Source organism: Castanea sativa, chromosome 5 (assembly GCF_040712315.1).
Source record: "Castanea sativa cultivar Marrone di Chiusa Pesio chromosome 5, ASM4071231v1".
Taxonomy (NCBI): domain Eukaryota; kingdom Viridiplantae; phylum Streptophyta; class Magnoliopsida; order Fagales; family Fagaceae; genus Castanea; species Castanea sativa.
Window position 1 is genome coordinate 38,934,549 of NC_134017.1, and position 22,966 is coordinate 38,957,514.

Sequence of the window (22,966 nt, forward strand, 5' to 3'; positions counted from 1 at the left end):
AAAAGAATAAAAAAATAATATTTAAATAAGATAGAGAAAAGAATAAAGAGTCTATTAAAAAATGTATTAAAAAAAATAGGTTGCGAAATGTAAAATTAATTGTTAACTTTTCAAACAGCACCAAAATTTAGACAGCCTGCCGAAGATACTCTTATCATGCATTTCTAGCTTGCACTAACCACACACTACTTTTTAAAAGTTTTCTGTCCCTTTCACAACACAAATACAAACACAAAAACACCTACGTAGAAAGAATCTGGAAGTGTGTCGTTTGTCGAAACAGAAATGGCTACTCCCTCACTTTCACAAGCCTCTCTGTTTCAACCCAAACCTTCACTCTTAAACCCCAATACCCTCCAAAACCAAAATGCTAATTCTCGCCTATTTGCCCACCACAACCACTTGTCTATAACTCTCCCTCTCAAAACACGAAATGGGTTAGTCTCAAATTCGAAAGCTTCATTGACGGTCCAACCCAACGTCAACTCTACCGTTCCCATTAAAAAATGCGACAGCCCAATTATCGTCATCGACAATTACGATAGTTTCACCTACAACCCAGGTTCCTCCTCAGTTCCTCCTCTTTTTGTTTTTTCAGTTTGGTTTAGTTTTCTTATGTTTGGAATCGGATGATGTATGACACTTTTTTATTTTTTATTTTTATTTTTTATGAGCGAAGAGGGTGTGTGTGGTACAATTGAGTCCAATATTCTTGTTTATATAATTTACATTTTTGTCTTTCTTTATGTTTTTGTTGTTTGATGGAAGCAAATGAATGAATTTTTGTGTATAATGAAAGGGACTGTGGTTCTTAAATTCGATTTCTACATCTCTTGAAACTACCTATAATGGCCTAAAATATATTCTGTGTGATAATTTTTCTGGGGCTTTTTTTTTTGGGTGGGGAGGCATTCAGTTTCTTTTACAAAAACGTAATGTTTCACCTTATTGAAACAAAATGATTTTGTTGAAGTCTAGTGTTGGCCATTATGAAATAGCCATGGTTTGCTGCAATCAAAGAAAAAACAGATAGTACAATTTTGGTGGAGAAATGCTATAGACAAGGGTATGCTGTATTAAGAATTGGACCTACATAGTATTGGAATAAAGCTGTTACATCATGTAACAATCAATTGGTATGATATTGCTCGATGTTAACATGTGTTACTGATGTCACATTTCTAATGGCCGATATCCACAACATAATAGTCATTATCTGTCATTACCAATCAGTTCCAGCGAATATAGACTGCTATCCAACAATCTATAACAGTTCTGACAATTTACTGGTGACAATCTATAAAAGTTCTGACAATTTACGGGTTTTGCAAAACTTCACGAGCATGATATTGTGACTCGTTTATGCACTGTCCATTTTGTCCAATTCTGTAATATTAATATTACCAGACACCTCTTTGAAGTCCCTTAATCTCTTTTTAGTATAGTCTCACTGCTGAACCAATGTTCTTGTTAATCCAACTTGGTTTCTTCTTCCATGGAGCGAGCCTTACTTGTAGAGAAACAATATTCCAATGACATGCAACAAAGCACTCTTTTGGGATGGCAGAAGTGGTCATGAGATATATTTTTCCTTGCTATGCCATGGAAAAATTCCTCAAAGTTGAATTTAACCTCAAAGAAAACACATTTGGATATGATTTTCTTTTCCTTATTGATATATCCATTTTGATACAATTCTCTGATTATTAATTTACTGTGACAGAAAATGGTTCTTCTGGAGGAAACACGTTTTTATTGGTTCCACGAATCTATGAGCAGGTCAACTTAGCGTTAATATTTATTAACAGAGTCCAGTCATAATGAGTTAGGGCTACTTAAGATTCATATAAGCAAATTGGCAGGGAAAAGCACTGAAGTCCTCCAGTCTTAACTTTTGATTAGGATAGCCAAAAAAATTGATTGCAAGTGATGTTAAGATTTGGTTTTTTGATTAGTGCAACTGATGTTAAGATTATGTGTATTTGGTCCTTCTACGTTAAAATGAACAAAGCTAGAGTGCCCCCCCCCCCCCCCCCCCAAAAAAAAACCCCACCCCCTCTTTTTTTTTTTTTGAGTTTGGTGGCCCCCTTTTAAAATGCAGTATTTATGGCTAATGACAGCATTTATCTTTCAACTTATTTAGGAATAAACTGGGAAGATGTTACCGAAAACAGCTCCCAGCGTCCCTGTGTTACCAAGGATGATTGTAGACAGTGGCACCTAATTTATCGTTGCCTTTCTGAGACAATTTGTTCCATCAATGTACCCTGTTTTTTGTTGTTTGTATCATAGCAAGCTGTTTTTGGCGATTCTGATTTGGTTTATATTTCTAGTGGATTGAAATTCCATTGTAATGTCATTTACATGAGTGGTTGATTTTCCAGACTGCTTGGTGTTTTGATGGATGTGAATGGTCCATTCTTGAGATGAAGTCTTTTTTCTTTCGTACTTTGCTTGAGTGGAGTTTAGCTTTACAAACGTGTTCATGTTCTTACCTTCTTAATTTGTTTGACCATTGTAATTTGGGTTCTTGATTGTATTTTCCCATAGTACATTCCAGTGGACTTGTGTCTGTTTTATTTGTAAAAGAATTTCGTTACTTATCCAAAAAAGAAAAAAAGAGGATAATAAAGGGAGAAATTTTAAAGAGGAAAAATAGTGTTCCAGCTCTAATTTATTCAACCACTTGCAATCAATTTTAGATCCCCTTGACAATATAAGGAAAGGTTAATAAGTCTCTTACCTTTTTCAGCTTCTTCTTTTTTTTTTTTTTCTTTTTTTTTTTTTTTTTTTTTTCTGTAAAGTGAACTAATCCAGCTGAAATACTTATTTATATTGTAGAGAATTTTTTTTCCCTCGTTTTGCATAGTTTACTTTATGAAGATTCACAATGTTGTGTATACTTGGAAAGTTATTTCTTTGTTAACATAATCTCATAATGATTATCTTCATTATTTTAGAAAGTCTAGGGACTCCTGAAAAAACCATAGAAAATTTCACACCATTTCACATAAATATGTCATGTGGTGGGCTGAAGCGAGTTGAGTGTTTTAGTGAAATGGTGTGCAAATTTTGGTGGTTTTTTCAGTGTCTCTAGCCTTGCTCTTATTATTTGTTCGGCTAAAATATTGCTTCTCCCTAAACTTTGCATGAATTTCGATTTTCATCCCTAAACTATTGAAAATGTTACACTTATCAATTTTCAATCTAAAAAAGTTCATTTTTGATCCCTAAGCTATTGTAAAAAGTTATTTTTTTCATCCCTAAACTGTTGAAAACACCCCTTTAAAAAGTTTAGTGTCAAAAAATCAACTCTTTAACGTTTAGGGAAGAAAAACAAAATTCATGCAAACTTTAGGGACAAAAACTATAACTTAGCCTTATTTTTTCTTATTGAATGTATTTAGCCATTAGAAACTATTAGTCTAATAACTTTGTTTTTATTAAAATTCTGAAGTATATGGGAGAGGTAGGATGTTACTTTGAAGTTTATCGGAATGATGAAATAATGGTGGATGAGTTGAAAAGGTAAGGATTGGTATTACTTTTGCTTATCCATGCATGTATGTGATAGTATTTTGGGTGGTGAAGGATTTTTGATGTAGTATATATCTCACCTAGTGTCTGATGTAATTAACAAATCATGTATGTGATTCTTTTTGCATTTTTATAGGATGAATCCAAGAGGAATCCTGATATCCCCAGGGCTAGGTAAGAATTTTTTGGATGTGTTGTTTCTAACTATAGACTCCCAAAAATGGAAAAAAAAAAGGATCTACTCACATCAAGATTTTTACAGGCCATACTTTCTTTTTGTAGGTGTACCCCAAGATTCTGGGATATTGTTGCAAACCGTATTGTAACTTGGACCTATTGTGCCTTTATTTGGCGTGTGCATGGGTTTGCAATGCATAGGAGAGGCATTTGGTGGTGAGTCTTCTTTGATGTCTTTAATGTTATAAGTGATCCCAATATAGGATTCATTCATTTGAATGTCTGATTAAATTAACTTATATGGTATATGAGGTAGGCGACGTAAGAAGATTTTTATTTAGTATTATTTATGTTTGCAAGTCAATTGTATTTTTATATTTTAGGTCCTAGTAGTTTATTAGGCTATTAGTACTTTTAATTTGGAAGCAAGGTTATTTTTGTAATAGGGCAATTAGGGTTTCCTAGCCAATTAGAACTAGGATTTAACAATCCTTTATGAGCAACCTATTGTACTCTTGAAGAGGAAGCTGATATTTTGATGAATGAAAAAATGGTCATTTGGTCTCTCTTTGGTTTGATGCTGACTATAGGTCCAAAACCTAGGTGCTGACTTCTAGTGGTTTCCCTGCTTAGTGTTTTCCCTGCTTAGTGCTGACTCAAAGCCATACTTAGGTGCTGAGTCCTAGGTCATATGCATTTATTTTTCTGTTATTTAGTTTTGTTCCGGTTGTCCCGCGTTAGTATTACTGAATATATGCACATCTCTACTCAATGGAAAATGGGATTCATGTAGTGTTCTTGTTTTTGTTGTGGCCGATGGATAACTGCTCTTTTGTGGGTTTCTAATGCAATCCTTGTTTGTGGACCAGTATCCCTATAGCCAATGGACCCCTTCCCCTGTGGACCAAGGGCCGTTGTATCCAGTATTACTGGTTACCTTTCCTCCTTTAAAAGGGAGAGGTCTAGGGTTTAGTGTTCAACTCATGGAAGGGAGGGTTTTAGGTTGGGGAGGGGTACTGTGACTGTGAGGTGTATTATTTCCATTTTATGCAATCTTATGTTTTTGTACAATTGCAGGGAAAGTTGTTCGTTCTCCTTCTGGTGTCATGCACGGAAAGAGTTCCCTTGTGTATTATGATGAGAAGCAGGAAGACAACTTGTTTGCTGGGTTATCAAAGTATACACTTTATTCCATATACCCTTAAAAATCTAATACTACTGTATATTATGCGGATTAATTGTTTGCTTCTGAATAGTGTCCTTGATTGCAATATTTTTAGTTCCAAAGATCAGTAATTTTAGGATTTTTTTTTTTCTCTAAACTTGGTTTACACCATAGCTTTGGTCATCTTTTTGCAAATGGGTTGACTTGACTTTATATGATCAATTCCCTAATAAAGGTTTGGAGCACTGAGTATGTTCCAGGTATTTCCTAACATAGCTCTTGGTACATACTCTCTGGGAATATAGGGAAATTCCCATCAAATCAGCTTCACAATATGAAGCTACTAGCTTGAAGTATCATTTATTTTTGGGTAAGATACTATTTGGGTCCCTAAACTTTACTAAAAGTTCATTTTTTTGCCCCTAAACTTTAACAAATTTGTTTTTCGTTCCTGAACTTTAACAAATTCGTTTTTCATCCCTAAACTATAGAATTTTTTTTTTCATCTCTAAACTATTGAAAATGTTTTAGTTTCATCCTTAAACTTTAAAAAATTTCTTTTTCATCCCTAAAATATTGAAAAAGTTTTTTTTTTCATCCCTATTTTTGTCTCTAAACTATTGAAAAAACTATTTACAAAGTTTAAGGATGAAAAAAGAACTTTTCAAAGTTTAGGGATGAAAAACAAACTTTTGGTAAAGTTTAGGGACCAAAATAGTATTTTACCTTTATTTTTTTTGTTGTAAGCTCATTTTGGTGGCTTACATGTAATCACCCCATTTTTTGCTATATCATGCTCTTGATATATACTGCTTAAAAGGTATTCAATTCAGTTATTTCTTCTGCTGGAGGATGCGACAAGCTGAGATAGAAAATTTTGTGACATGCACTTTTGAATCTCAAGAACTTGACTGATCTATGAATCATATTTGTCATAAACTCAGCACAATAATGCCATATGCAAGACGGTAAAAATTTGAGAAATTTTTTTATTTTTCGTGTAAATAACAGAAAAATGGATCCACTTTCTTTTGGTTATTTGGTTTTTAATGCATAAATCATGTACTTCATTTGCAATTTATGGTTTGCTAGCAGATTAAAAGAAACTTGAGTGGAAAACTTAATTGGGTCAGGTTTAATAATTTGTAATATGGGTTCGTCCACTATATATGTGGAATTTACAGGATAAAGTATCTGGCCAGCGTATGGTTCCTACTAGTTAATAGGTTAATATGTTTGGTAAAGAGGATGTTATCCTTGGAAAATATTTTACACATTTTACCATGTTTGTTTTGTTGTAAAATCTGGTCAACTATAAAATTGAAGCAAGAAGTAAAATATTTTACTCTTAAAATTTTGGTAAAACATTTTACATTTTACAATCTCTTACGTGTAGAAATCACATTCACAGACTGACCACTCCCAAGTACCAACTCTAGCCAAAGCCAGATAGGGAGAGCACCCACCAGCAGCACAACTTACAATGCCACCCATGCCTTCGCCTCCACTCTTCTTGGAGATGGAAGTCATTACCTGCATGTACGGCTCCTCATGACTTTCATGGAGCAATTATGTTGATTTTTTTGTTGTTGGACACTGAAATGTTAAGATTGTTGAGAAGAAATCATGTGACAATTCTAGGCCTTGGCACACAAAAATTCTGTAGATCTCTACCGGTGTCCTTGCATATTTGGGTTTTTTTTTTTTGTTTGTTTGCAAATCTGTGTTTTTGGCTTTTTGCAGATCTGATTTTATTTTTTGTGTTGCAAATCTGTGTTTTTTTATTATTATATATTTTTTTAGCTAATTTGAGTTTGTGTGGTTTGATTCATGGCTATGTTTCTTATCAAAATTTGAGAATTTCAGTTTAGGTTGGTGAGAATTTTGAGTTTAGGTTGTTTCTAATGGAAGGGTTTTTTTTTTTTTTTATTTTACCATGAAACAGACACTTGTAAATGAATTTTCAAATACACAACCAAACACTGTAAAATGAAATTATTTTTTGTAAAATATTTTCATTGTAAAATATTTTACATCCAACCAAACAAAGTGTAAGGAACCTTATTCATATGTTTGCAGTTTGTCCTTCTACCCAAACATTCTTTTTTTGATAGGTGAATAGGGGGTAGGGGGCTGGTTGGGGTTCGAACACCATTAGGCACTGTAAGAGGTGTCCGAATCATTGGGGTATCTCTTTAAACCCCCATTCTACCCCAACATTCTTAAAAATAACATGAGAACCATTTTCCTTCCAAATAGCTCACCCTTGTATTTCTTTATTAAATGATTCATTTGTGAAGTATTCTCCATTCTATTTAACCACTGCCTCGTATTTCTTTATTAAAAAATTCATTTGTGCAGCATTCACTCTATTCTATTTAACCATGCTTATATGCCTTAATAAAGTTCTGACTAGGAGAGAGAAATAATTATTCTTTGGTTTTATGATTCATGAGAGATGTGAACAGTCTATTCTTGAGATTAAATCTTTCTTTTTCATACTTTACTGGATTAAAATGTTGCTTTTAATTCCCTGCACTGTTCTACTTTATTAGATATGCTTGAGCATTGTAATTTGAGAGATTGGTTGACTGCCCGTGTACACCCCCGGTGTACATGGGTGGTTTTCCTGATCAATAAGGGTTACCTTTCTTGTTGTTCTTTGTTACTTGTTCCCTTCGATTAAATCTCAGTGGAAGATGCCCTTTTATCTGTTATTGTTGGTTTCTCTTATTACCAAAGATGTTGGTTGGTTTTTGCTTGGTCTGTGTCTTCCGCCCATTCACTGCTGGTAGATATCACAGCCTTGTGATTGAGAAGGAAAGTTTTCCTGTTGATGAACTCGAGATTACAGCATGGACAGAGGATGGACTGGTAATGGCTGCTCGTCACAAAAAATATAAGCATCTACAGGTATGATTTTGTTTGTCCTTTTCACTTATTATCTGCTGAGGGAGACTACTTTTTTGTTCAGAGGAATTGATGAGGGTGAAAGGTCCATTGGGTTAGGCAAATGGACCTTACAATGTTAGTACACCACCTTGTGGACTTAGAAGATGAGGTGTCATTATATTTAATTTACTTTTTGATGGTGGAAATTGTGGGATTTTTTTATTATAAGAAAATGGTGGGAAATTTGTTTGAAATACCATGGCCTCTACACTTTGAGAGGTACTGCAGATGAATGTACTTTATCTTTTAGCTCCATATTTCAAAGTTGTATTGTAACATATGAAGTTCTGGTCCTGCAATTTACTTTCCTCTTTCTATGCAACCCCCTTGCTTCCTTTTCCTTTTTATTTATTCTTGGTGTGCAAATAAATACTGCTAATAATGGAAAGAATTATAACATTACTCTAGACTAGGCCAAATCATTTTGTCTTCAAATACTGGAACCACAATAGGACAGGAAAAGTAGTCTTGTCATTGGAGGACAGATTATTACGAGCCATACTTGGCATTCAGGTATTATTTGGTAGAAAGTAAGGTGCCATTAGTTGGGCTCTTTGTGTCCCGAACCTTTGTTCTGTCCAAGCATAAGTTAGTACGACTGTCAATTGGAGGAGCAACTGCTTGAAAGTCGTTTCTCAAAAGTAGTTCTTAGATGATCACTGGCTAACTAGAGCAATGTTTGGATAGCATGTTGGAAGTACCCCCTCTCCCCCTTTTCAAAACTATTAGCATTAGGATAATCACAGGACCACTGCCACCTTGAACTGCTGATTTCATCTTAAATCCATGAGCCCATATTTTAACAGTTACTTCACTGGCATTTTTTTGGAATGAGAATACATTTCAGGTGGTAAGTGGAAATTTATTGTGAAGCTGGGCAACCCATCAGTTGTAGTGATTGAAATTTCACTAATTTTGCATGCGTGATTATTTGCTTAGGCAACAAATCTTAGAGTCACAAGACACATACACAGGTAAGAGAATCCAATTGAGGTGTCTTTGTGTGTGTAGATATGCAATGATGGAGCAAGGGGGGCAGATGCACCTCCTGATACCCCTAAATAATGATAACCCTTATGCTGACATATTATCCCCAGTTCCCCACCCCCTCCTCCTCCCCGACCCAAGGATTAATTGTCCCCCCCTCCCTCCCAACACCCAAGCATTTATTAGCTGTTTATTACATTAGACCTTCTTTTACAAGTATAAAAAAAGCGATAATTCATTTTAGAACACTAAAAAAGGATAAATTAGTGCCAAGAGCCTTGTAGCTCATCTGGTTGGCACCTCGTGGTGTTTCTAAAGAAGAAATCCAAGGGATAAATTAGGATGTCATATTATTTGTGTAAGTAGTAGTTGCATGGGTGTAAAACCAAATATATTACACTACACATCAAACTTCTCACACAAAAACTGCTTTCTGAATTTCGTTTTTTTTCCCCCAAAATTTCTAGTAACTTCTTCACTCATAAAAAAAAATTCCCCTCCTTTTCTAGCTAGTATTTACCAAAGCTAAAATATGAAAGAAACTCTCCCCCACCCCCCAAAACCCCAACACGCAAAAAAAAAAAAAAAGAGTTTTGCATTTTCTTTCCTTTTACATCTCTTTTTAATATCAAAGCAAACTTATCTTTATTTTTTCATGAACAAACATCTCCAGGACATTAAAATTAAATTTCAATTATGTCTTTAGTTTCACACACTCTTTTTAGATATCTTGTTTGTGTTGCAGTAAATTTAGTTTAGATAAACCAAACATAATGTCAAACTAATTAAAGACTGAGTTTAGACATATTGCATAAAAACTCAAACTAGTTCAATGTTGATTTGATTTTAAAGATTGATTCAAAATTAAACTAAACCAGCTTTTTGGGTCGTCAAACATTATTCCAATGTGTAAAATTGGAAGTGCTTCCTTTGTGTATTAATATCCCATTCCCAAAGGGTTGGCCTAGTGATTCCTAAAACCTTATGAGCTCCATGAGGTCTTTTTTTTTTTTGTTGATACTAGAGTTCCACAAGGTCTTGGGTTCAATACTTTTAGCTAGCCTCTTAGGGCCAACCCCAAGGGATTCCTCCCTGTAATTACCTAGTGTGTGAGAATATTAGGGGGGGGGGGGAGGGGGGGCGTACACTCACCCGGGGAAATAGTCAAGCTCTTGAAGAGCTTTGGACACCTTTGTTAGCCAATATATATCCCAATACCCACCTCCCTCTCTTCCTCAAATAGGATCCTGGCTGCGCCAATGTAGATGAATGCAGGTTTGTGTAAGGGTTAGTATATTGATGCAGGGTGCTGTTGAATTTATGGGCTCTCTTACTCGCAAACATGTTGTAATATGATTATGTGGGCTTGTGGAAGGGTTTTGTGAGTCTAAGTTGAAAGAACTGAAGGAAAAAGGTTGCTGGAATTTTAAGATGGAACAACCTTTAGTCTAAAGGTTGAATTAAATTGTGAATTAGTGGCTCATGGTTTGGAACAATATAGGGCTTTTAGGGTTTAGAAATATGTATTAGGATCAAGGGGTTATGGTCAAATAAGACAAGAAAAAACCAATTTTGGAAGCTATGAGCAGTGGCATAAATTATAAATATTAACCATGGCTTGATCTTGAAGTTTCGGATGCTAGAGTTGATTGTTTGAGGGAATAGTTGGCTTGGTAAAGTGTGGGTTTTCAAGGTTTGAAGGGGTTGGGGATCAGAGGTGAAGGGAATTTAAGACAAGTGAAAGAGATGAGAGAAGGAGACAAAGAAGGAATAGAGTGCTCAATACCACAAGATGAAAGAAGAAAAAACTGCAGATCTTCATTCCAAATGACTAGTCCCAAAAGGATTAACAAACCTGTTATAAAGTAGGAAACCCTAATGACAACTAATTTTGATCATTCGATGAAAACAATTATCCCTACATATAAAATCCTATTAACAATAGGATTCAAACAAAAAGCTAGTAAGGCTCAAATAACTTCTGTGCACACTTAACCCCAGACCAAAAGGGGTTCTTAATTAGTTTCTCTACCTCTTAATTGGCATAATGCCCAGATCCTTTGTCTTGGGATTCCAAAAGGTTAGTTTTTCTCTAGCCATCCAAGAAGTTTTGTCACTTGAACACACTTCATGTGGACCTATAGGGTACTAAAATGCATGAATTTTTCTCATCCAACAAACCTAACCTTTTTCAAGCAAAGATTGGGTTAGGAATGGGTGTAAGTGTATATATGAAGCACCTACCAGTAGACCCAAATTGGTAACTGGTTCTGCGCTAAGTTTTGGTGATTGCTGCTTGACATGTTCTCTTCCAAATAGTGAACTCTTCGCTAGGTTCGACCCACTCCCCTCCAAAAAAAAAAGGAAAAAAAAGAAAAGAAAACTCTTTCCTAGGTTGACCTTTGAAACTAACTACAAAACAAAAAATAAAATTTCAAGATAGGAGCCCTACGCTCTGTGAGAATCCCTTAACCAAACCAGCATAATCTCTTTCTTATGAGTTTGCTAAAAGATACAGCCACCAAGGTACAAATGGAGGTCATAATGGATTTCTTTTCTACTTATAAAAAAGGGCGAACCAGCATATTCTCTTTCTTATGAGTTTGCTAAAAGATACAGCCACCAAGGTACAAATGGAGGTCATAATGGATTTCTTTTCTACTTATAAAAAAGGGTGTATTTTCTTTTCACCCTTAGGCTCCTATTTAAACATGGAGAGATATTTTTGGTTTTAACTTGCCTCTGGCCTATGGAACAATGGCAGTTCATCTCTCCATAAAGTGATGAAAGGTGAGAGTCCTGGGTCCAATCTTTACTTGCTTGTTTGGATGGAGGAGGAGAGGGGAGGGGATGAGAGGTTTAATTAACCTTGTTTATATGTTTTTTAAAAGGGAAGGTGAAGAGGTTTGGGGGGATTTGAAGGGGTAAGATATGCTTTCAAACCCCTCATTTTTAACTCCCCCAAAAGTGGGGGAATTTGGAGGGTTAAAGGGACGTAGAGGGAAGTGAAGCAGGGGTGGCAAAATCTGACACGACCCGCGAACCCGACATGGCTAACCCGTTTATAAACAAGTCATGGGTTGAGGCTGAATGGGTTCGGGTCAAATTTGGGTTGACACGACTAACCCGTTTATTAAACGGATCGTGTTCGTGTTCAACCTATTGAACCCGTTTGACCCGATTAGCTTATAAAGGTAATTTTACAATTTTACCCTTAAAACCCTAGGTATATAAGCTTAGCTATGAACTATGATTTATTCTCCTCAAAACCAGACCTCACGCTTCTCTGCTGAACCTTGTGTCTCTTCGTTTTCATCAAAATTCATTACTCTGTCTCCTGCGACTCACCTTCTTCTCCTCAAAACTCCAGCCTCTCCTACAGATATAGATTCTACAATCTATACTATAAAATCAAAACCCTAGCCGCCTCATGTCTCTCAACACTCTACTCTCTCTTCCCCTCAAATCCCTAGCCGACCCCTCTAATATTACTTCCCCTCAAAACCGTGGCTGCCCTCTCTGCTCTCTGTTCTCCTTCACGACTTCATAGCTTCACCAGTTCTTTTTCTTCAGCTTTCAGCCACAGAATCCCTAGGAAGGTATAAATGTTATATATATTTGCTTTGTTTTGTTTTCTTACTTATGAAATTTTCAGTAATTGTAGATTTTGTTGTTTATTGTGTTAATCTAAAAAATTAACTCCATTCTCAAAATCCGATTAGGGCAAACGAGAAAATTTTTGCAAATCGAATCCGATCGGTTCAGCGATCTGAGATCGAATTGATTTTGAAGCATACATCTTTGGATCAAAGTAAGTCAATTTTGATCGAAAATCGTTTCGTTTTTGTGTTTGTTGTGGCACTTTGATTTCGTTTTAATTGGAGGTGTATTGTGTTCGTTAGGGTTTTAATTTTGGGCTTTTTTGGGCTTCGATTTGCATATGCTTTAATTGATTACAAGCTTTTTAGGGATTTTGAATATTGGGTTATGAAACAGTAATGAAATTAATCAGTGTTTGTGGTTAGTGATTGGGTATTGCTAAATTTGATTAGTTGTTATTGGGTTTTTGGGGTTGATTGGGTTTGTGTTTGAATGATTAAATGCTTGGAATTATATTCAGATGAATTGGGTGCATAAATTGTATGAAAGTTTTGTTGTTTAGGGTATTCAAACAAATTTGAAGCATAAAAAGATTAAATTTTAATACGATTGAATGGTGTATTTTTGAATGAAAGTAAAAGCTTTTCTTTTTCCTAGATTTAGGGATTTTAATACGATTGATTGTTTAGTACCAATAGTAGACTTGTTTGTATTCTTTTTGTTGATTTTAAAATAACTAGGTCTTGCTCTATGATTTCTTTTCGAGTTTCTTTGTATCTATCATCTTAAAATAAAATAATTGTAGATCCGCTTGTTTATTTTGTTAATCACTATCATGTTGATTGTTTTGTTCTTTTTTTTAGATAAAAGATAGAAATTTTATTAGATACTATATGATAAACAGTACATGTAACATCAAAATAGGGGAAAACCATATTTATTTTGCAGAAAAATAAATACAGCAGAAAACAAACACAGCAGAAAAATAATACTGTGCAGTGTGCAGAAAAACACTGCAGAAAAACTACACTGTAGAAAAATAACATTGTGCAGAAAAACACCAATGTACAGAAAAACTACACTGCAAAAAAATAACAATGTGTAGAAAACACCACTGTGCAGAAAACATCACTGTACAGAAAAATATTTGTCACTATTGTTCACTGTTTAGTATACTAGTAATCACTATATTGTTGATTTTTAGTACATAACAGGAGATCTTTTTTACTGATATAAAAAAAAGTAGATATGTTTATCTTTTGTTGATTTAAAATAATTTGTCTTGCTCTATGATTTAATTTCAAGTGTTTTCTGTTTCTATCATCTTAAAATAAAATAATTGAAGATCCATTTGTTTTTTGTGTTAATCACTGTAATGTTATAGTAGATTTGTTTGTTTGTTTTGTTGATTTTAAATTTATTTGTTGTTCTCTATGATTTCTTTTCAAGTTTATTTGTTTATGTCATCTTAGAATTACTAAATTTCTGATCAATAATTTTTCTTTAAATTGGTCTAGATGGAAAGTGATGAGCTGATTCCTATTGACATTGACATTGAGTATGAAAGAGAAGACCTTGACTTGGAAGATGAACTTGATGAAGTGGCTGAACTTCCTCCACCAAAAAAGGCTAAGACTAAGTCTAAGAATAAGACAAACAACGAAAACAAGAAAAGGAGGAGGACTTCAACCGTTTGGCGTTTCTTTTAGATGCTTCCCACAAAAGATGAAGAAAAGCCTACATGCAAATGCAAGAAGTGTGGAAATGAATATATTGCTGCCGGAGCATATGGTACTGGAAATTTGAAGCGGCATTTGAAGGTATGTCCAAGAAAAGACACAACGGATGTTGGGCAGCTTATACTTGGCCAAAATGCAATGTCTGTAAGTTCACCTAAATTTGATCCTGCAAAATTTAGGGAGTTGTTATGTGCTGCAATTACAATGCATGAATTACCTTTCAAGTTTGTTGAGTATGTTGGTATACGGGCAGTATTTTCTTACTTGTGTGTTGATGTCCCTAATATCTCTAGAAATACTGCTAAAAATGATATGGTTAAGATGTGTAAAAGGGAAAAAGAAAGGATGAAATCTGTGTTGGCATCTGTTCCTGGTAGAGTTTGTTTGACATCTGATTTGTGGACTTCTATAGCAACTGATGGTTATGTGTGTGTTATAGCTCATTTTATTGATGCTAATTGGGTCTTACCGAAAAGAGTGTTGAGCTTTTGCTTCATGCCACCACCACATAATGGTGTGTCTTTGTTTGAAAAAGTCTATAAATTGCTATCTATGTGGGGCATTGAGAATAAGATTTTTTGTGTGACGTTGGACAATGCTTCTTCGAATGATATTTCTGTTGACATGCTTAGAACTCAATTGAAAAATAAGAAAGCACTTGTTTGTAATGGTGAATTTTTTCATCTTCGTTGTTGTGCTCATATTCTCAATTTGGTTGTACAAGATGGTTTGAAAGAAACTGATGTTGTTGTTCCAAAAATTCGTGAAAGTATTAAGTATGTAAGAGGCTCACAAGGGAGGAAAAAAAGTTTTTATGAATCTGTTAAGCAAATAGATTTGGATGGTAAGGAAGGTTTAAGGCAAGATGTGCCTACTAGATGGAATTCAACTTTTTTAATGCTTCAAAGTGCTCTCTCTTATCGACGTGCTTTTCAACACCTAGAGTTAACTGATCACAATTTTAAGCACTGTCCTACTGGTGGTGAATGGGAAAAGGCAGAAAAAATTAAGAAGTTTTTGGCCGTTTTTTAAGATGCGACATTGGTCTTTTCTGGCACAAAATATCCCACAGCTAACTTATATTTTCCACAAGTTTTCATTGTTTATTTTACCTTGAAGAAAGAAAGTGATAGTGAGGATGAATATATGAGAAAAATGGCAAATCAAATGCTTGTGAAATTTGAGAAGTATTGGATAGAATTTAGTGTTGTGTTGGCCATAGCACTGGTCTTGGACCCTAGGTATAAGCTGCCTTTTATTGATTGGTGCTATTAGAAACTTTATGGGCATGCTAGTTCATTCCAATATTTGAAAGTTCGTGAAAAATTATTTGCTTTGTTTGGGAAATATGTGAGTAATGTTTCTGCACCTTCAATATCTTCGGTATCCAGAACTTGCTGCTATGGCTCGTGATGTTTTGAGCATTCTTATTTCTACCATTGCTTCAGAATCCACTTTTAGTGTTGGGGGACGAGTCATTGATCAATTCAGGAGTGCACTTAAACCTGATGTTGTGGAGGCATTGGTTTGTAGCAGATATTGGTTATATGCAGATATAGGTAATGTATTTTTTATTTACATGTTGGCTGAATGAGTTATGAGTTATAAGTTTTATGATGATTTTTTAAAAAGAAAATAATATATATATGCCAGATTTCCCATATTATGTCAACTTTAAATGGCAGAAACGTTGCTCTATGGACAAAATATAATAGTTTATAGATGTTATTTGGCAGACTTGGTACAGTAGACAATATCTATGATGTGTTATCCTATCTTTCGTTGTCCAACTTAGCTGTCAATATCTATGTAGGATCATGAAATTTCTTCTCCTTTTCTCTTTATGACATTGTGGTAGAAACTAAAACTTTACCTGTGAAATTAGTGTTTTATAGCTATTAATTTATAAAATACGAACTCTAAATTTTATGGAGCTTTTCTAAAAGTTTCAAATTTCAGTATTTCCTTGTAAAGCTCTTTTTAGCTTTAAAAACTCACAGGTTAAGTTTTGCTTAATGCAGAGTTGATATGTATTATTTTTTAAAACTTGAATTTGTCTAGGTACAATTGTATTTTTATCCACATTTATCCAAGTTCATTACTACTAATTACTATTATGTGAATTACTATTATTTACTTAATTGATTCAATTGCTTCAATTGCTTGATTACCCACAATTTCTAAATTTCTTATTTATAATGCTTTGATAAGTTTTTAATGTTTCATTAAATTTTTTGATGTAGAACTTGTACAATCAGAGTTGGAAGAGCTCACTGAAGATATAATGACCATGAATATCAATAAGGATGAGCACATAGAAGACACCTCTTCAATGGGACCCTCAATATCTTCTAATCTAGTTTCTTAATCAGTGATGTCTTTTACTTTTTGATGTGGCACTTGGATGGTTGGACTTGGATTTTTTTGCCATCATGGAAATATTGATCTGCCATGTAATTATTTTGGTTTGTCTTTTAGTTTTTGAGATGGCACTTGGATGCTATGTAATAATCTTGGCATTTTATTATGGAACATTGACATATTATTGAATTTGAATTTGATTGTATGGGGGTTGGAACCTTTTGGACTAGTAATTTTATTTTGAAGGAATGAAAGAATTGTTTGCTATTGTTTTGAATTTTTATTACTTGATTTATGGTTGAATTATAAATTTAGATACATGGGAGTTGATAGCAGTTTATTCGGGTTAAGTTTAATTAAACAGGTTGTTTGGGTCATAATCAAACAGGTTATTAACAGGTTATTTGTGTCGATCTTAACTTGACCTACTAATTAAATGGGTTAAACGTGTCATGTCGGGTTACCCGTTTAATAAACATGTCGTGTTAGAGTTGAGGAATTTTGACCTGTTTACTAAATAGGTCGGGCTCGGGTTGACCCATATAACATAATACTCACATCTCAACCCGACACGAACTCGACAGGCGAACGCGAATTGCCACCCTTAAAGTGAAGGGGTTCCACTTATATTACAAAAAATCGTCAATCTTGCACTTATGATGTCAATTTATATATTTCTTTAAATTGAATGACAAAGGTATACTTGTCAATTTATATGATGTCTTTTTTATTTCCTTTCCTTCCCATTTTAATTTTTAAACATTCAAAATAAAGGGGAGGGACATCTATACCCCTCCTCCCCTCCCCTTGCTTAATTTGTAGAACATCCAAACAAGGAGAAGAGATAACCATTCCCTTAACCTCTCATCCACTTTTCCCTTATACCCTCTACTTTACTCTCCCTTCAAACTTCCAAACACACTTTTCTGGTGTGTGAATTGTATTTACATCTAAAAAAACAATGGCTTAGGGACACACAAGATTGATTCTTTACTGAAAATTAGATGCGATATTTTGAATTCAACGTTTGGGGAAGGATTGTGCTAATGTCAAACGCATTAAAGGGATTCAAAATAATTGTCTATCTGTGCATATGATATTTCTGAATCAAATTACAAACCAAGATGTACCTGTAGCACAAAGCTGTACCTTATGGAATTTTTCCTGACTTTCACCCCAACCCTGCTACACACATGACATTGGGTCATATAAAGCAATCTTGTTGTAGTAGCATATTGTAAAAGAGAAATTGTGGTGGTCTTGCAGGATAGATTAGAAAACAATCTGGAGTCCAAAGAATAAATATTATAGAAGTAACTATTTTAAGTAAGAGTTTGGCTTGCTGACATCTCCTTTCTCATTCTTCTTTATAGAATGATCTTTCTTTTACTGTTACTACAATTCTAATCTTCAGTTTAGTAACTGCTACAATCTTTCTTTCTGGATTAGTAACTACAACAATCAAATTGGTTTAAAATTGCAGGGGGTTCAAAAAGCATTATAAGCATTGAAGGCAAGACAATTGTCCGCAATTTTGTTAAACAGATAGAAAGAAGGGAAGCTAAATCTAGAATTGAGGTTTGAATGTCACAACAACGATATAAAGCTACGTAACATATTTTGATATGCAATTTCACCAAAATTGCAGACTCTATATTTATAATCTTCTTGGATCTGGCTCAGACCTCTTGAAGCATTTGTATCTTGCAAGTAGTTTTCATGTTTTCAAATCATACCGAGGCCCAGCAGTGTATCTTTCCTTAGATGCATAAACATTTTGATGATCATTTGATTTAGGGTTGACAATAATTCATAAAACTAGTCGCAGAATTACGCGATGCGTGAAAATAAATAATTATTTTGTAATTGTGAAATAATGTATAATTTGTTTTCCCTAAAACTTAAACAATTTTTAAAATTATTTTTCATATTTCTATTTCTACCAATATATTTGATGCGAACCTCAATCGATGTGCTTTGAGACTCAACAAATAAGATTGGAATATTTGCCCAAGAAAGCTAAAATTCAAATTTTGATAGAAACCCCAACCCAACGTTTATAATTGAAACGCAAACTAGAGGTATAAGTAACAGACCTTGACCCAATGATTATAATTGAATCACGAACTGAAGGTATAAAATTTGTACGCCACAAGGAAGAATCCCTAATAAGTTCACAGTTCTTGAAGAACCAAAAGAAGAAGCAAAACTTCACGTTTTTCCGATTTTTATTCAATAATCCTCTATTATAATGAGTGCATGTTATTTATAAGACATGACTGAAAATATAAAATATAAAAAAATGTACTAAATAATAAAAGAATAAATTAAAATTGATTTGGTTTGAAATTAGCTACTCCAAAATGGGAAAATAGCTAAAAAACGTTCTAAATAATAGAAGCCTAAAATTAAGGTAGGTTTGGTCTGAAATTAGGAGCTCCAAAGTAGGAAAAATATCTATTAATTGATATGGAGCTGGAAAGTCAATCAGCTATTAATCCACATCATAAATCACGCACAATTAAGCCAGATCAACCCTCAATAGCTTGGTGTTAGGATTAGTGCTCTTAAATCCTATTGTATAATGTTATGTATGAAATTATGTATGACTTAATGTTGTGATTAATAAAGTTGTTTTATTATTATATAAAATAATGGTAACATGAATATTTGAACATTATCATATAGTCCATGAGATGCATAATATGTGATTTAGTCGCAGAAGATATAAATCACAAGTTTTTTGTAAATTCAGAATTTTAGTTCGTAGTCGGTGATGAAATTGGGCATTTCTTTTGCGAAGATTATAACATATCAACTAAGATGATTTGTCTTTATCATGGAAGTATAGACTTCTAGTTGATATACTGATTTGTTTTAAGAGTTAAGACATATTAAACTGAATCGTTGTGAGATTTATTATTCTTCTAACGACTATCAAATGAATAATAAATCTCACGACTTCTATTTACATCAACTCTTAATTCTGAGAGAATAATGGACCTGATCATGAAGTGCAGGTTGCTTTGATATATCAGGAGTGAGATCTAAAGTCATGATCAAAATCTCAGTATATTGGGCAGCCACATTTAGTGTTAATGAAACATATGTTCTCAAAATGGAATTCATAATCTCTTAACGAAGATATAAAATATTCATTTGAGATAAGTTTAATGAGTTTGGTTATTCAGAGTGTTAGGCCTATTACTAAAGTATATATTTATGAAATTGGATTTCATAAATATATGATGAATAACTTAGAGGATTAAACCGGGTACTCAAGGATTAAGATGTAATAATCTTCAAAGTGGCAGTCTATATTCATGACTTTGTATTACTATGAATGTTTTATGAAGGGGTTGCATGTATAATAAAGTCTTGGGATATAATTTATTAATAAGGTCTAGAGTGTAATTATGTTTATATAGTGATATTAAATATAATTAATAGTAACTTTGGACTTGTCAGCAATTGACAGAAAAACCCAAGGCCCATTAGAACGAGAGTCTTATTTGTTCCCTTTTGGTCTCACTCCAATCCACATATAAAAGCCCAATTGGAATGACCCAAAAGGCTAGCCCAATTAGATATAAGGAGAAAAACATACATAATTGAGAAAACACTATTGTGTGGAATGAAATGGTGTGTATATGAGTGTAAGCCACTCAACTATTCTCCCTTGGAAATTGATTGAGAGACCACACTTCTTGGGCATTAAGTGGAATTGGAGTGAAGATTAAAAGTGTTCTCAAGTACTTTTAATATTTGGTTTTTGAATTTCACTGCGCCAAGGTATGCTCTCTTATTCTTAAATTTTGAAATTTACATAGTACATGTTTTCAATTGCGTATGAAGTAGATCCGTTAATTTTTCGCTACGTATATTTTGTATGCGATACAAACTATGTTTTTCCAACACTTGGAATGTTTTGTGTTAGAATCAGCCCAAATCTCTTGAATCAGCCCATTAAGGGCTTCTTTAATCTTCTTTTGGTGTAGTGTTTGATTGATATTATTTCTTTATGAGATGGTCAATATTCTTTGAAATTATGTTATAGTGTGCAGTGTTTTTCCAATTTTTTTTCTCTACAACTAAACCTTTAAAGTTTCAAATAAATTATTCAAATTCACCATTCTTTTAAAGAAGATTATCATGATAATAAAAACTCATAACAAAATTACTTTTTAATATTACTCAAATAATTGATAGACATTTTTTAAAGGAGATAATCATGATAATAAAAAATTTGAATTAAATTATTTTTAATATTACTTAAATAATTGATAGACACATTCAAATGCATAGCCAATGTTGTGTATTGATATAAATTCAAGTTCTCACTTCCAAAATAATTAAGTATTAACTCAAACAAAAATCAAATCAAAGTTATAAGAGAGAGATAGACTACTTGTGTTGTGGAACTCAAAAATACAACACCAAAACTCTATTAACCTAAAATAAAGTTATAAAAAAACATAATGTTTCATCAACATAAAGTAGAGTTGCAAGAAATAATAAAAAATAGAGAGAGAGAGAGAGAGAGAGAGAGAGAGAGAGATGGATGATATAGATGTATGGTGTGGCTCAACAAGAACGTAGTAATAATAAATGTTACATTCTAGCTTTTATATATATATATGGTATCTAGCGCAATTAAATGCAATTCTGCTAAGCAATTCTACAAGCACACACACACATATATATATATATATATATATATATATATATATAAAAGTAGAATTGCTTAGCAGAATTGCATTTAATTGCGCTAGATACCATCTATGACATCTATTTTCCTGCCCCTTTCTTGCCTCCCAAATCTCACTCTTAGTTCCCCCTCAAAAAAAATAAAAAAATCCCACTCTTAGTTTGGTATGTTTTGCACCATTGGTCATACACTATGACTATTAATTGGTCTTACAATATTACATACAGTAATGTTTTATGATCCTTAACATGTTACATAACACGAAACGTACACTTTTCTAGGAATTTTCTACAAAACCCTTTAAATAAAAGCATTCTAACATGGCGGTCTATAAAAAACCAGAATTCTGAATCATCTTGGCCTCTATTGGGTCAATATAACCAGGCGGCATGCATATTATAAAGCAAATGATTACGTGACATGCACTTGATCACACAAAATGCATAAGTCACTTGTGAGTCACATATCATAGTGTGGAATAATTATGTACGTAACTAGGGTTGGCTTAATATATTTTGAGGTTTAAGACCATAAATTAAAGTGGAATTTCCTTTAATATCTAAATATATTAATTATATATATTTGGTATAGAATTGTTTTGTTTTTTAAGATGCAATTAGGGGTGAAGTCAGGGGGGTTGAGGGGTGGCCAGCCCAAAAATACCTTTAGTTATTAAATACCTTTGTCACTTTATTTCCTTGGTCTTAAAACAGAGTGTAACTTCTAAATGAACTGTTGAGGAACCTCAATTCCTCCATTAGCATATCTTGCACTGAAATTTTTTTAGTTTTCCCCTACCCTATTATAATTTGAACATTTTATGGAAACACGTTAACCAAAATAATAGAAATTCACATATATTGCACTCAGTATCTATCTAACTACTAATAGTTTCATTCATAACTTGAGTTTCGGCTCTAAAAAAAAATTAAAAAAATAGATCACTCATGTTAGAAATATCTCAATAGATAAATACAATATTATGAATAACTTTTTTTTTTGTATAATTACATTAAATATCACTTAATATTTAAAAGAATAGCTTTTAATTTTTCAAATTGGTCTCAAATATTATATATTCACATAAATTTGTGTAATTGCATATACCATATATAAATTTGCCCCCCCTAAACTCAAATCCTGGCTCTGTCACTGGATGCAATATTAGTAATTAAGTTTTTATATTTAAGCTTTATTAACTCATTTTATACAATTGATAATAGTTAATCCACTTGAAATTATAATATGACATGACAAGAATTAAATAACTTTTACGGTGTAGAATAATAGTAGAATTTAATTTTAAAGACATTATTGAAAATGATTTATCAAATTTATTACAAATGGCTTATGAACTGATATTACAAATTCATAGGATTAGGGTCACATAAATTTGACACATTATTAATTTTTAAATTTTATGGGTTCCAATTACTTTACTTGGTAAATCTTTTTTGGTTTTTAAATGACAGACTTGAATTTGAATCCTATCTGTCTATAAGAAAAATCAGTTGATATTTCGATTTAATGATAAAAAACAATTATTATAATATATATAGACATTTTATGTTTAAACACACACACACACATATATATATATATATATATATATATATATATATAAAGTTTACGTGGTATCTATTTGTGACAATTGACATTCAACTACCTCCTCTCCCGGTGGAGATCCATTATTAATTATATTATACCAGCTCACCTAATATTCCAAGCAAAATCATGCTA

At 33.2% G+C, this 22,966-nt stretch overlaps 2 protein-coding genes across 3 annotated transcripts; both read left to right on the forward strand.

Annotated features, from left to right (window-relative positions):
* Positions 1 to 224: 224 nt before the first annotated feature.
* On the forward strand, positions 225 to 16,787 carry LOC142633836 (uncharacterized). 2 transcript variants are annotated; one of them, XM_075808084.1, is made up of 9 exons: positions 225 to 562; positions 3,458 to 3,528; positions 3,674 to 3,711; positions 3,820 to 3,930; positions 4,792 to 4,891; positions 6,276 to 7,792; positions 13,936 to 14,301; positions 15,549 to 15,716; positions 16,401 to 16,787. In XM_075808084.1, exons 6-7 carry the CDS (start codon positions 7,622 to 7,624, stop codon positions 14,125 to 14,127), a joined length of 363 nt encoding a protein of 120 aa, XP_075664199.1. In that variant the 5' UTR covers positions 225 to 562; positions 3,458 to 3,528; positions 3,674 to 3,711; positions 3,820 to 3,930; positions 4,792 to 4,891; positions 6,276 to 7,621; the 3' UTR covers positions 14,128 to 14,301; positions 15,549 to 15,716; positions 16,401 to 16,787. The 2 variants fall into 2 exon arrangements, with proteins under 2 accessions (XP_075664199.1, XP_075664200.1); XM_075808085.1 differs by lacking the exons at positions 3,458 to 3,528; positions 16,401 to 16,787 and having other exon boundaries at positions 13,936 to 14,238; positions 15,549 to 15,710.
* LOC142635151 (anthranilate synthase beta subunit 1, chloroplastic-like) lies at positions 286 to 5,184 on the forward strand. Its single transcript, XM_075809357.1, has 6 exons — positions 286 to 562; positions 1,724 to 1,779; positions 3,458 to 3,528; positions 3,674 to 3,711; positions 4,792 to 4,891; positions 5,115 to 5,184. Exons 1-6 carry the CDS (start codon positions 286 to 288, stop codon positions 5,182 to 5,184), a joined length of 612 nt encoding a protein of 203 aa, XP_075665472.1.
* Positions 16,788 to 22,966: the final 6,179 nt, after the last annotated feature.

Bases quoted from the DNA above. Each gene is read 5' to 3' on its own strand.
- LOC142635151 (XM_075809357.1), top strand. From the start codon at position 286: ATGGCTACTCCCTCACTTTCACAAGCCTCTCTGTTTCAACCCAAACCT. The intron at 3,529-3,673 runs GTAAGGATTGGT...GCATTTTTATAG, and splicing joins ATGGTGGATGAGTTGAAAAG to GATGAATCCAAGAGGAATCC. The intron at 3,712-4,791 runs GTAAGAATTTTT...GTACAATTGCAG, and splicing joins CCTGATATCCCCAGGGCTAG to GGAAAGTTGTTCGTTCTCCT.
- LOC142633836 (XM_075808084.1), top strand. From the start codon at position 7,622: ATGTTGGTTGGTTTTTGCTTGGTCTGTGTCTTCCGCCCATTCACTGCT. The intron at 7,793-13,935 runs GTATGATTTTGT...AAATTGGTCTAG, and splicing joins AAAAATATAAGCATCTACAG to ATGGAAAGTGATGAGCTGAT.